General features: G+C 39.9%; 1 protein-coding gene across 2 annotated transcripts in view; it reads left to right on the top strand.

Moving 5' to 3' along the window:
* LOC124026069 (nuclear factor of activated T-cells, cytoplasmic 2-like) overlaps positions 1–14,310 on the top strand; it is a 31,602-nt gene extending 17,292 nt beyond the window's left edge. For both annotated transcript variants that reach the window (XM_046339248.1, XM_046339243.1), the window contains exons 7-10: positions 2,177–2,232; positions 4,500–4,632; positions 4,866–5,555; positions 12,417–14,310. In XM_046339248.1, coding sequence (XP_046195204.1) covers positions 2,177–2,232; positions 4,500–4,632; positions 4,866–5,555; positions 12,417–12,466 — 929 coding nt within the window. In that variant the 3' untranslated portion in view covers positions 12,467–14,310. The remainder of the gene's footprint in view (positions 1–2,176; positions 2,233–4,499; positions 4,633–4,865; positions 5,556–12,416) is intronic.
* The last annotated feature ends 299 nt before the right edge of the window (positions 14,311–14,609 follow it).

Raw genomic sequence — 14,609 nt, 5'->3', positions numbered from 1 at the left:
CATTATTTATTTATGAATTATTTTTTTTAACCTTTGGCTCGCTCTTTCTCTCGCAATTCTACTCTGTTGTGATCCAGAATTAATGTACTGCATGTTCTGAAACCAACCTGCTCCGCTTTGACCTGCTTAGATTTGTATAGATTACTGTTCTCAATGGACTGGTTTCAATGGACTCCAAGCTCTCAATCATCACCATGGCTGTATAATACAAAGATTTATTTCAGACCACCACTACTAGCCCAACATGGATATGATTATTATCATCTAGTTTGTTTATTTGTATTCCCATCCAGTTTGCATATTGCCAAGGCAACTGTTAGCACTGGAGCCATAGTACAGGGCAGTGATATGTCTAGTTCCGTCGTAATAACATCCTGACTGCAATACAGGAAGGGAAACTAGATAATCGTTTTACAGTGATGCACTACCTGGGTCTTCTAACATAGAGGTGTTAAGTAACAAGGTCTGGGTCTTCTAACATAGAGGTGTTAGGTAACAACACCTGGGTCTTCTAACATAGAGGTGTTAAGTAACAAGGTCTGGGTCTTCTAACATAGAGGTGTTAGGTAACAACACCTGGGTCTTCTAACATAGAGGTGTTAGGTAACAAGGTCTGGGTCTTCTAACATAGAGGTGTTAGGTAACAACACCTGGGTCTTCTAACATAGATGTGTTAGGTAACAACACCTGGGTCTTCTAACATAGAGCTGTTAGGTAACAACACCTGGGTCTTCTAACATAGAGGTGTTAGGTAACAAGGTCTGGGTCTTCTAACATAGAGGTGTTAGGTAACAACATCTGGGTCTTCTAACATAAAGGTGTTAGGTAACAAGGTCTGGGTATTCTAACATAGAGGTGTTAGGTAACAAGGTCTGGGTCTTCTAACATAGAGGTGTTAGGTAACAAGGTCTGGGTCTTCTAACATAGAGGTGTTAGGTAACAAGGTCTGGGTCTTCTAACATAGAGGTGTTAGGTAACAAGGTCTGGGTCTTCTAACATAGAGGTGTTAGGTAACAACATCTGGGTCTTCTAACATAAAGGTGTTAGGTAACAAGGTCTGGGTATTCTAACATAGAGGTGTTAGGTAACAAGGTCTGGGTCTTCTAACATAGAGGTGTTAGCTAACAAGGCCTGGGTGCAGAATAAAGGCACTGTTATGAGCTTGTAAACTGCTCTCTTGTTTAGCATGTGGTTTAGTGCGAGAGGATGTGGTTAGACAAACATCGATACCATCTCCAAGCAGACAGACGTTTCTATCTCACTTTACTCAAAACGTGGTCTCTAAACAGGAGGTAAACGTTGAGATGGGAATATACTAAAACAGAGATCAATGGCAATCATTACTGATACTGCCTACGTACCAGTTTCTGAGAGGAACGTGGGTGTGGATATGGGGTTTTCATATAAATCCTCATCACCATTATAGGTTTACAGATGCTTGCTTAACATTGTGACAATTGTTTTTGTAATTGCTAAATGTGATGCTACCAACACAGACCTGTGTTTGTTGGTGAGTGTTTGTGGGATGTTAAAGCTTCTATTTGACTGTAAATACACCAGCTAACTTGTTTTATATACTTATATTTTTAATAATAACAATAAATTGTATTTCTAGTTTCTAGCTGCCTTCACATACCTGCCTTCACATTCCTGCCTTCACACTCCTGCCTTCACATTCCCTCCTTCACATACCTGCCTTCACATTCCTGCCTTCACATTCCTGCCTTCACATTCCCTTCACACTCCTGCCTTCACATTTCTGTCTTCACACTCCTTCCTTCACATACCTGCCTTCACATTCCTGCCTTCACACACCCTCCTTCACATTCCTGCCTTCACATTCCTGGCTTCACACTCCTGCCTTCACATTTCTGTCTTCACATTCCTTCCTTCACATTCCTGCCTTCACATTCCTGCCTTCACATTCCTGCCTTCACACTCCCTCCTTCACATTCCTGCCTTCACACTCCTGCCTTCACATTCCTTCCTTCACATACCTGCCTTCACATTCCTGCATTCACACTCCCTCCTTCACATTCCTGCCTTCACATTCCTGCCTTCAAACTCCCTTCTTCACATTCCTGCCTTCATATTCCTCTCTACTTATTGTATGGTTTGTTCATATCAATCTCTGCTCCCCTCCTGATTAAGGTACACTGCATTGTGTTTCTTTCAGACGGGGTGCAAATCTGGGAAGCAGAAGCTACAGTAGACCGAGACAAGAGCCAGAAAGTGAGTTACTGTCCTATCACCTTTACCAACTGTACTAGCTAACTCATACACTGTAAAAATAGAAAGTCTCACAACACCATGACTGTGTAGTGAAACCATGAGAAGTAGTGCACCTAAGCTGAAATCTGGTGTTTGGAGGGTGTTTCAATCTAAACCCAATATAAGAGTTATGATCGTGTTTTAACGCTGTAATATGTAACTTTCTGGGGTGACCCGACCAAATTCACATAGAAATGTGAGTTAAAGATCTATCATTCTCATTGAACGCAACTCTAAGGAACAGTAGATCTGTTCTATGTGAGCTATTTCTATGCTTCCCATTCTTAAGTTTTTGTACACCAGCTTCAAACAGCTGTAAATACAATATTTGTGGTTATTGAAAATATATTTCTCAGCAGTTTAGATGTTACAATGATTCTCTACACTATGCATTGCTTGTTTTGTCACTTAAACTGAAATTAGGCAAACAATTTGAATTTTAGCAACCAGGAAATGGCGGCGCAATTTCTGCATATTGCACCTTTAAAACATAAATGAAGTACTCTGAAACACTCAAAGTGGTCCTTCAACCTGAATATTGGTGTTTTTAAGAGAGTGTTGTGAAAACACTTTTTAGGGTTTCAGTGCATGTAAAAGTCAGCATCAAAACACAAAAACTGTGTTTTCTCATACGATCAATGGTTTACAAATGCTACTAGTTTATAGCCTAAATATCAATATTTTTTTTGTGAAATTCCACCTTTATTTGTTCAACGCTTTAATTAGACAGATTATAAACAGGAGGGGCAGTAAAGATGGTACATTTACTCAATCAACCACAGCCACAATGTAAGAAATTATTCTGGGGTGAATTTAAATGGACCAAGTGGTGCAGAGCCTGTGGTCTAGCGGTAACACCTCTGGCATAGACACATCACCCGTTTCCACACTGAAGACCGGGGTTAAATTCCCTGCTACAACCCTTCACTCTGTTTCTCCCACCTATCTGTATCCCCTCTGTCATTTCATAACTGCCTCAATGAAGTGTTAAATATGTTTTCACTTTTTTCATTAATTTCAATGATTTTGTTAATTTAATTTTACCAAAATAATGTTAGAATATATCGAAATGAATATGTTGCTGTAAGGATCTGGGTGTAGCTGGTGCAGAGGAGTCAGGTGCAGGACAGCAGAGATGAGTAACAAAAGGAATTTTACTCAAAAATTCAAAATACATGAAGTAACACCAAGCCCACAAACATCACACCGAACTTACAATAAACAAACATGCACAAAAACCATGGGGAAAATACAGGGTTAAATAATGAACGTGTAATTGGGGAATTGAAACCAGGCGTGTAAAACAAAGACAAAACAAATGGAAAATGAAAAGTGGATCGGCGATGGCTAGAAGGCCAGTGACATTGAACGCCGAACGCTGCCGAACATCATGACAGTTGCTCAATTTCTTTCATGAGGATAACCAAAGAGACTGAGAGAGAAAATTGAGGGATTGAACTCATTGGAAGTCTTTGGTTTTAATCACCTTGCTTTTCCTATCTTGCCACGTGATTGTGTGTAATAAAAAAAAAGTTGACTTTTTGATTCTTTCAAACAATGTTGTATGCATGTTTGAAGAAAAAAAAGTATATTAGTATGAAGCTTGTTGTGCCATGAGGTGTAATGGATCATAATGAACGCATATCAAAACCGTCAGTCAAATTGACATTATATTCTTGCAGTTCAACCTCCAGCTAGTGCTGGTTGTTTGAACACTGTACTTGACAATGCCGGCCAAAAATGTAAGCTTTAAGACACTTCATAAAAAGGGATCTAATTCTGCCCTAAATGGGACTTAAAATATCATAATGGTGTTTAGAAGCTTTTAGAGAGTGGAAACAACACCAAAATAGAAGATATCTAATTCTGTACTAAACAGGACTCGAAACACCAAAATAGTGTTTTCAATGTTTTCTGTTAGTGCTGCCAGTCCCTGGCAAGGTGTTGCACAACACTTGATTAAGTGGTGTTACAACACACCATGTAATGTTTCAGAACATCTCAGGATGATGTGTTTTTGATATGGTTTTGTCTCCTTCTTGGTAGCTCAGTTGCCACTAGTTGTGATGTTACAAAGCACTTCATTTTAACAGTGTACTTTTCCTTGTCAATGTTCTTCTACATGATGTCATACAGTCTCAGTATAGATATGTCCACACCGTCGGCCAGTGATACTCTCTATGACAAATGACTGATTGACGTTCATCTGCACCATATGTTATATCTAGAACATGCTGTTTGTGGAGATCCCTCCGTATCGAGATCCCACCATTCATCACGCGGTTAAAGTCAACTTCTATGTGATCAACGGGAGGAGAAAACGCAGTCAGGCGCAGCACTTCACCTACACTCCTTTAACCGGTGAGTCCATCCTTGCTCTACCCTTACATCTTTTAGTCATCATTAGAACTGAATACGGCCACACCTTACATTGACAATTTCATCACTATCCCATTGATTACTAGTTGAAGGAATAGTTACATATTGACAAGTGTCATTTTTTAAAACGTGTGTGAACTATCCCTTTAACTTGTTTTGAGCACCAACTGTTAATTATAATCCAAAATTTGATTTAGATTTCATGTCCTTTTCAGTTCCCGCCATTAAAACGGAACCCATAGATGACTTCCAGTTTGGCCAGCTGGGCTGCGCTGTCTCCCAAATCCTAGGAATGTCATCCAAGTCCTACCACCACACCCCCAGCAGCCATCTCAACCCCAATAGCCACATAGTGGCTGGCATGACATCCTTGGCATCCTTCCAGCGTGCAAGCCATCACGATCCCAATGCCTATCAACCACAGGACCCATCTGTCTATTACCCCAGTAAAAGCCGAAGCCTGGGTAGCACCCCTGTCCAGTATCAAGATATGAACCACCACCCAGTGATGATCCACCGTGGTTCCCCATCTCAGATGTCCTATACCCAGCATTACTCCAGCCAAGTGTCCCAACCATTCCACCCCTCTCGCTCGGCCACCAATCAGCGAGTTGTCAACGTAGCTGTCCCATTGGACCAACACCAGCATGCCACGATGGTGGGTGATGGGTACCGGGCTGCAGCTTCATTATGGAAGGTTGGTGACTCGCCAGAGGTCTGTCCCTCAGAAGGCCAGTACCAGGGCTTCATGCACACGGTGGTGCCTGTCTTGAGCAGGTCTCCACCACGACACAGCCACATCCTGACCCAGAGAGGTCCAGCCGCTACAGGGAGCCAGAGTGGGCCAGTCCCTGGGAAAGTGACAGCAAAGCAAGAAAACCTGAACCAAGCCTATCTGGATGATGGTGAGTTAGTACAAAACATATTGGATACTGCAGAAACGTACTGTACCCCAGGCTCCTCTAACTTGTTTTGAATTCGTTACAATGTGTATGGTTAAATGGTTATTGATGCTGGAACTTGAGATGGACTATACTGATACACAGTGCACAGCAACATCTTCAAAGAGACTCTGATATGTTTTTAAGAGGAAACTTATTTAGTCGTATCCCTAAGCTTGACTACAGTTTGTACAAAAGAGATACAGATAAATTTGATTTGATTTTGATTTGATGATGAACAAACAGAAACAGAACATATACACACACAAACAAACATTCTAAATAGTACCAGATATGGGTTCGTTGTCTTGTAACCATAGCGGAAGCCTGTTTTTAAGGTTCAATAAAGAACCATGCTCATAAGGTTCCAAATGGAACCTGTATGGTCCTGTAAAAATAAAACGTTTTCCTAAGGTTCTATAATGAACCATTTAAAAAGGTTCCATATAGTAGCAAAAAAGGGTTTTGCAATGATTACAACCCTTTTCTATGGTTATTTATAGAACCTTTATGGAGAATGGATCTATAAATAACCACAAGACACCATCACTGGCCGCAGTCATATATAATATGCAATGGCATAACACAACACTTTAGGTAAACTGGACACTCTCATTCGAGGTTGCACAAAAAGAGCTGTGAGCAAACCATGCAACAAAATATTCAAGTAAGCCACCTCCCATACATTATCACTAAAAGAGCAAACAATCCTTTTATGAACTTTAAAGAACCATTGAAGTGCAACAAGTGTTCCACATATAACCATCACCCTTCCCAAAGAACCCTTGAGGAACCTTAATTTCTTTGTGTGTAGAGCACATGTGAAAACAGTCAGTATTGTTATGCAGGTGAATGAGGACCCAAAAGCAACTTGGCGAAAACAGAGTCTTTAATCCAGTAAAGTAAAAATACAATCAAATAAAACAATTTCCACTCGTAATGACGAGAACCGACTGGAGACTTGATCTTGAACTGCAGGTTGCCTCGGGAAGGCACTTGAACTTAGCAGACTCAGACACCTGCTCACCACGCAGCATCTGAGGGAAACACGACACGACAGGGCGATACATAGACACAGCACGGTGAACAATAGACAAGGATCCGACAGGGCAGGAACGGAAACCAAGGAAAGAAATAGGGACTCTAATCAGGGGAAAAGATAAGGAACAGGTGTGGGAAGACTAAATGATTGATTAGGGGAATAGGAACAGCTGGGAGCAGGAACGGAACGATAGAGAGAAGAGAGAGAGGAAGGGAGAGAGAACAAGGGGAACGAACCTAAAAAGACCAGCAGGGGGAAAACGAAGAGGGAAAAGCAAAATGACAAGATGATATAAGACAAAACATGACAAGTATGTGAATGTGTACCAGCAGTAGCCTCCCATTATAAACTGCCCTAGCATTTGGGCCTCTTCTACTCTGAATCCCTCAAATCAATTCTTAGACCCAACACTAGATTCTGGGTTTTGGCAATGAGGCCCTTTATCTACTTCCTAAGAGTCAGATGAACTTATGTATACCATTTGTATGTCTTTGCGTACAAGTTTGAAGTTGTGTTAGCATAGATACCCATAGACTTCCAGTCATTTAGTTAACGGTCTCTAACTTCCTTCATACTGGACACAGAGACATAATGGTATCCATGAGTTCATCTGACTCAGGGGAAGTAGATAAATGGCCTCATTGCCAAAATCCCCAAGTATCCCTTTGAAGGATTGGATAGCTATGAGTAACCACATTTCCATCCACAGTTCGTATGTGAGTAAAGTCACAAGTATAAAAAAAATCATGACAGCTGTGATGGAAACAGGAAGTTTCATTTCATTCATTTTTGAAATGCAGAGAGATCATTAGTTTGTTCGACATGGTGTGATCTTTTTGTTTCGGTAAAATGTATTATGCAAGAAATGGTGGTGGAAACGCCTTCATGCTAAATAGTGATATAATAACCATCATATCGAAGTAAACTTGGAGTCATGCAATGATTTGGTGTGTGGTCCTCCCACTACGACTCGGGAAACTATGCAGTTTATTAGGCTACATACAGTGCTTTGCAAAAGTATTTATCCCACTTGGCATTTTTACTATTCTGTTGCATTACAACCTGTAATTTAAATAGATTTTATTTGGATTTCATGTAATGGACATACACAAAATAGTCCAAATTGGTGAAGTGAAATGAAAAAAATGACTTGTTTCAAAGAATTCAAAAATGGAAAAGTGTGGCCTGCATATGTATTCACCCCTTTGCAATGAAGCCCCTAAATAAGATCTGGTGCAACCAATTACCTTCAGAAGTCACATAATTAGTTAAATAAAGTCCAACTGTGTGCAATCCAAGTGTCACACGATCTGTCACATGATCTCAGTATATATACACCTGTTCTGAAAGGCCCCAGAGTCAGCAACACCACTAAGCAAGGGGCACCACCAAGCAAGCGACACCATGAAGACCAAGGAGCTCTCCAAACAAGTCAGGGACAAAGTGGTGGAGAAGTACAGATCAGGGTTGGGTTATAAAAAAGATCAGAAACTTTGAACATCCCACAAAGCATCATGAAATCCATTATTAAAAAATGGAAAGAATATGTCACCACAACAAACCTGCCAAGAGAGGGCCGCCCACCAAAACTCACGAACCAGGCAAGGAGGGCATTAATCAGAGAGGCAACAAAGAGACCAAAGATAACCCTTAAGGAGAGAAAAGCTCCACAGCGGAGATTGGAGTATCCTGCCATAGGACCACTTTAAGCCGTACACTCCACAGAGCTCAGCTTTACAGAAGAGTGTCCAGAAAAAAGCCATTGCTTAAAGAATAAAATAAGCAAACACGCTATGTCTGGTGCAAACCCAACACCTTTCATCACCCCGAGAACACCATCCCCACAGCATCATGCTGTGGGGATGTTTTTCAATGGTGCTACTGGGAAACTGGTCAGAACTGAAGGAATGATGGATGGCACTAAAATACAGGGAAATTTGTGATAGAAACCTGTTTCAGTCTTCCAGAGATTTGAGACTGGGAAAGAGGTTCACCTTCCAGCAGGACAATGACCATAAGCATACTGCTAAAGCAACACTCGAGTGGTTTAAGGGGAAACATTTAAATGTCTTGGATTGGCCTAGTCAAAGCCCAGACCTCAATCCAATTGAGAATCTGTGGTGTGACTTAAAGATAGCTGTACACCAGCGGAACCCATCCAACCTAGAGCAGTTTTGCCTTGAAGAATGGGCAAAAATCCCAGTGGCTAGATGTGCCAAGCGTATAGAGGCATACCCCAAGAGACTTGCAGCTGTAATTGCTGCAAAAGGTGGCTCTACAAAGTATTGACTTTGGGAGGGTGAATAGTTATGCACGCTCAAGTTCTCTGTTTTTTTTGTCTTATTTCTTGTTTGTTTCACAGTAAAAATATATATTGCATCTTCAAAGTGGTAAGCATGTTGTGTAAATCAAATGATAGAAGCCCCCCCCCCAAAAAAATATATTTTTAATTCCAGGTTGTAAGACATCAAAATAGGTAAAATGCCAAGGGGGTGAATACTTTCACAAGCCACTGTATTAATCAAGTTATGATGAACTTCACAGGGTGGTAAAAGTGCACGGTGACCTTGATGCTCCTTTCCAATAAATATCAAGGCTTTGATTCTGATGACATATTCGATGCTTGACTGCCATTTGACAAATAAAAAATTCCATAATTATCCATTTTAGTCTCATCATGTAGACTAGCCTACCCACACTGCATCTGTGAGCTGTTGGCTAGAGAGCACGTGCCAAAGTAGTAGACACATTTGCTATTTAACACAATAGTTTGTGACAGAATGTGATGGAAACATTGAACTTCAGATTTCTATTTGGTACTTGAAGACTTTAGCGAAAAAGTACATTTTTACTATGTACTATGTCACCACACACTGATTTTTATACACAACAAATCCTCTTGGTGGGAACAAACCACTGGTGGGAAAATGCGCATATTTTCTTTATGCATATTTTTGATATTCACATGAAAATCTGTTTCCAATTGGATGGAAACCTAGCTAGTAATATGGCGACAATTCCACTTAGTAGAGGGCAAGAGGGAGTTACCAGGGTGATGCATACACCTATTCAGTTCTCTCAAATCTACAAGTACCTAGACTGGGGTTCCTTACTAATGTTACGTTCCCACAAGACAAACTCAGTGTCGCTCACAACAAAGGGAACTAAACAAAGAAAAATACATTTTGACAACCAAAACAAAACAGAAAGGGGTTCAAAAGGGGTTCTGAAAAGGCACCCATGTGGGTGCCCACTGAATGTTGGCAAAGCCACTAGTAAGGGGTTCTAAAAGACACCCATGGCCACTAGGTTTGACTCTCGAAAAGACAAACGAAGAGGAAAAACCCACAACAACTTAGGACAGGGAGTAAAAAGAATATGGAGCGAAACAAACAGAGATAATAACAAAAATCTGCCTTCTTTCAAACTTAAACGATTGAGCTCGAAACTGCACCTCAGCTGCCGTGAAGTGTACCTTTGTGTAGCTTTCCCAACATCTCTCAAGCGTTTAAGTGGAGATGGACAAGCGTTTGAGATGGACAAGTGTTTGAGATGGACAAACCAGCACAGGTGAAACACCTTCTGACTAACGAGATGGACAAGCCAGCACAGGTGAAACAGGATCCCACTAACAAGATGGACAAGCCAGGACAGGTGAAACACCTTCCGGCTAACGAGATGGACAAACCAGCACAGGTGAAACACCTTCCGGCTAACGAGATGGACAAGCCAGCACATGTGTAACACATTCTTACTAACAAGGTGACACAAATCAGTGCTCCCTACATGCTAATGTGCTACCTCGAAAATAGAAAAACCGAAACCTGTAAACACTAATTAGCGTGTCAAGTATAAGGGTGGAGCGAAAACCAGAAGACACTCGGCCTAATGAGTTTGACACATATGACCCAGGAGGCAGGGTGGAAGGGTGTAGGGGTTGATGTGGGATTCAGAGTAACACTTTTTTTGTGGATGCTCCCTTTCCTTGCTTGTCCAGCTATGTGGGTCAAAGTTTTAAATAGTCCCCAGCTAAAAGCCAGCTGAAGTTGTTTATCTATGTGTGAACCGACACTAAGCCTGGCAAGGTCAGTGAGAGTACAAGCTATCGATCATTTCAGAATGGATACAATTAGACTCCCCTAGTCGCTAAATGTGCTTTGGCATCCAAATAATGACGATTTAGTAAGCCTTCGTCATGACTGAACTCTCTCTACATGTTGTGTCGAAGTCTGCCATTACATCTAGTTATTCATGTATTGTGTTGATTATTGCAGAGGCTTGTTACCTTGTGTGTTCATTTATGATTCATTGCTTTTCAGAGGTAAATAAAATGAAGTTGAGCATGTGATCTGGACAGAATTGACATGCAGTTCTCACCATATATATTTGGACAGTGAAACTAACATTTTACATTTTGTCTCTATACTCCAGTATTTTGGATTTGAGATCAAGAGTACAGAGTGTCACCTTTTATTTGAGGCAATTTTCATAAATATCTGATTTACCGTTTAGAAGTAAAAGCACTTCATGTATCTAGTTCTCCACAAATTCAAATTCACTTAAATAATTAGTCAGAAGTATATTTGATCCCATATCCATTGCACGCAATCACTATACCAAGTACAAACGTGTACTGTGACCTCATATTCATAATTTCATCTCAAATCCAAAATGCTGGAGAGTAAAAAAGTATTAATTGTTAGTATTAAAATGTTAGCTTTACTGTTCAAATATGGTGAGGACTGTGTTAGGGAAAGAGAAAAAGGCCATATGTTAGAGTATAATACATTACAGTATAGTACATTACAGTATAGTACATTACAGTATAATACATTACAGTATAGTACATTACAGTATAGTACATTACAGTATAGTACATTACAGTATAATACATTACAGTATAGTACATTACAGTATAGTACATTACAGTATAATACATTACAGTATAATACATTACAGTATAATACATTACAGTATAGTACATTACAGTATAATACATTACAGTATAGTACATTACAGTATAGTACATTACAGTATAATACATTACAGTATAGTACATTACAGTATAGTACATTACAGTATAATTTATTAATTCTGTTTTATTAACAGATCAAGGACAATATATAACCATTAAAATTCATTAAAAAGAAACCAATAAAAATAAAAATTCTGTCAATGTTTTTGGAAATACACTTTCACTTATTTGAAAATAAATATACTGACCCAAATACACTCCCATGCATTTAACCCAGGTATTTGAAAAAAAAACATTTGAAAATACTCTCAAATACAAATTGGTAGACTATTTCGTTTTTACAAATTACCATTCCAATACTCAAAGAAGAGTACTTGTTTTGGACTGCTCAAATACACAGAAAAAAAGTATTTTAAATACCAGATACTCATATACATGTGTATTTGAACCCAGGGCTGATACATTATAATAGTTAGTTTGCTACAGAATGTGGTTTAACATGGAAACAATGCCCTTGGTTAGCTTATACTGTAGGTGTCAGAAAACACATATACACCCCTGTACACTCTAGAGAAAAGTTTCCATTTGATCTTATGTAGTACAGACACAGGAAGCACTACCAAATAAAGTGAGTACCTGTTGCAAAGATGATCTCTGCCTGTGGTTGCTAGGAAAAAACAGTGATATGACACCTTGTGGAGCATAAGTGTCAATGCGATTTGTAAACTGGCAGTACACCATTAGTACACAACAGGCCTATGTGTTACACACTGTCCTAACCATTATCTCACACTTTCTTGTTCTTCAGTGAATGACATCATAAGGAATGATCTGACTGTCCGCAGTAACGAGCAGTAAAAATCATCTATATTGTGACCATCAATCACACGGGCTCCAGAAATGCCATGACGTCATTCTACTGTCTGATTGCCCCCCTTCATATGTACTGTATATAGGGTGTTATTTAAGTCAAAGTCGCATCTTTTGACAAATGGGTAGACTAATATGTTAATTGTGTAGATAATCCTCTAAGAAAACAAATGGTCCAAACTTCATGTCTTTATCATAATTTGTTCACAAGTTATTGGAGTTTTTACCCTTGAAGGATGGTCAGAATTACGGTGACTAAATCAATGGACGCCAGAGAAAAACATCTCAAAAGTTATAAAATTAGGAAAATTGCATTGGTTTGGCTAGGCTGGACTCTGGGCTATTGGCTACCTGACAGGCTCACTTTCCCATTGGGACAAAAAAAAACAATTTAGAGGTAAGATGGATATCGATTTTGAGAAGACATATTGTATTTTCATATTTTAGTATATGCTTTTCAGTTTCATTTGAATTTACTGTTATTTTTTTATTTCACTGAGTGTGTACCAGGAGCCGTGAGTGGGTAAAATCACTGAGCAAGCCAAGAAGGTCAAAAAGTCATATTACAACCTACGTTTTGAAAATTGCGTTGTTTGCTCTATAACCCATTCGTTCATACGCCACCGTGATATACAATAAGGCCCGTGACAACAAAAAGACAAATAGTCACACAGTGGTGGAATATATTCAGTTACACATAAGTTTGTTTCACAAAACCGGAGAGCAACATCTGTCTAGTGAAGTCCACAAAGAAAATATTGCATGCAACAAACAGTTATATCACCTGCAGTATCGTCAAGCAAGTTAATGTTTTCTACTGATTTAGAAGCAGAGAGTTACCACAAGTCAGCACAAAGACAAAAAAAGCTATTTCAGCACCATTTCAACTTAAACATTTAAACATCATCAAATCAACAAGGCTATACACAGTATGCTTAGTTTAATACACTGAACAAACTTAAAGATACCAAAAACGATTTAGTCCAATCAATGTTGCTAAATATCATGTCCATGGTATTGATTTCTGTCAGTCTGTATGTATGTATGTGTGTGTGCGCATGCAAGTAAAACAAAAAATGTGGACTCCACCTACTGGTAGACTAGTTGAACGCCAATGCCATCCTCCTCGCTTTCATGTTGGCACAACGGTCTAGGGCTCTGCCATACAGTACACTTTTAGTTTTGTTGTCATAGGCTACCTAGCTAAAATGCTTGCTAGCCTAACTTCCTCGCTTGGGCAACAATGAAACAGCTAAGTTAGCTAGCTAGTTAATTTGAGCCTACTAGACTACATCTAGGCTACATATTGAACTTCAATCATCTCAGGCTAGTGGTACAACATATTTATTTATGGTTAGATCAGAATCGCCGTCATTGGCCTGTACAGAGAATTAAGTCAAAACCACAAGTCTAAATCCACATCTCCATCCATTGCTTAGGAAAGGGCCAATTTAGCAAGCTAGTTACTGCAGTACATCAACACAAAGATTAAGAAGATCAGAAGATCTGATTTGATTGGTGTGAAGCCAAATCTAAACTGGCCTCCCTTGGGGGGGGGGTGTTTTGCTACACCAGGACAACCCACAGTTGAGCTTAGCTCAACGATGATTGGCTAATTATTGTATTTTTTTTAAATCGAGGAAGGCCAAATGCTTGCTGGTATCAATTAATCAATTGCTACAGCGTCAACATGTAATACTCTTTTGTTCCAGACAGCATCAGATACATGGGCGATACATACTGAGACAGAGGGGGCGCTGTTTCCCTGTTCAGACAGAATCAGATACATAGGCGATACATACTGAGACAGAGGGGCGCTGTTTCCCTGTTCAGACAGCATCAGATACATGGGTGATACATACTGAGACAGAGGGGGCGCTGTTTCCCTGTTCAGACAGCATCAGATACATGGGCGCTACATACTGAGACAGAGGGGGCGCTGTTTCCCTGTTCAGACAGCATCAGATACATGGGCGATACATACTGAGACAGAGGGGGCGCTGTTTCCCTCACTCAGATGAGATTTCTCCGGTGAGATTCAGCCACTTGCGAATTGAAGGAAAATTATGAAAACACAGAGAGAAGAAAGATGTATTGGTCAAATATTTGGGGAAGCCTGGCTTCCCTTGGC

Source organism: Oncorhynchus gorbuscha, linkage group LG03 (assembly GCF_021184085.1).
Source record: "Oncorhynchus gorbuscha isolate QuinsamMale2020 ecotype Even-year linkage group LG03, OgorEven_v1.0, whole genome shotgun sequence".
NCBI lineage: Eukaryota > Metazoa > Chordata > Actinopteri > Salmoniformes > Salmonidae > Oncorhynchus > Oncorhynchus gorbuscha.
This window is presented reverse-complemented; position numbering and strand designations above follow the sequence as displayed.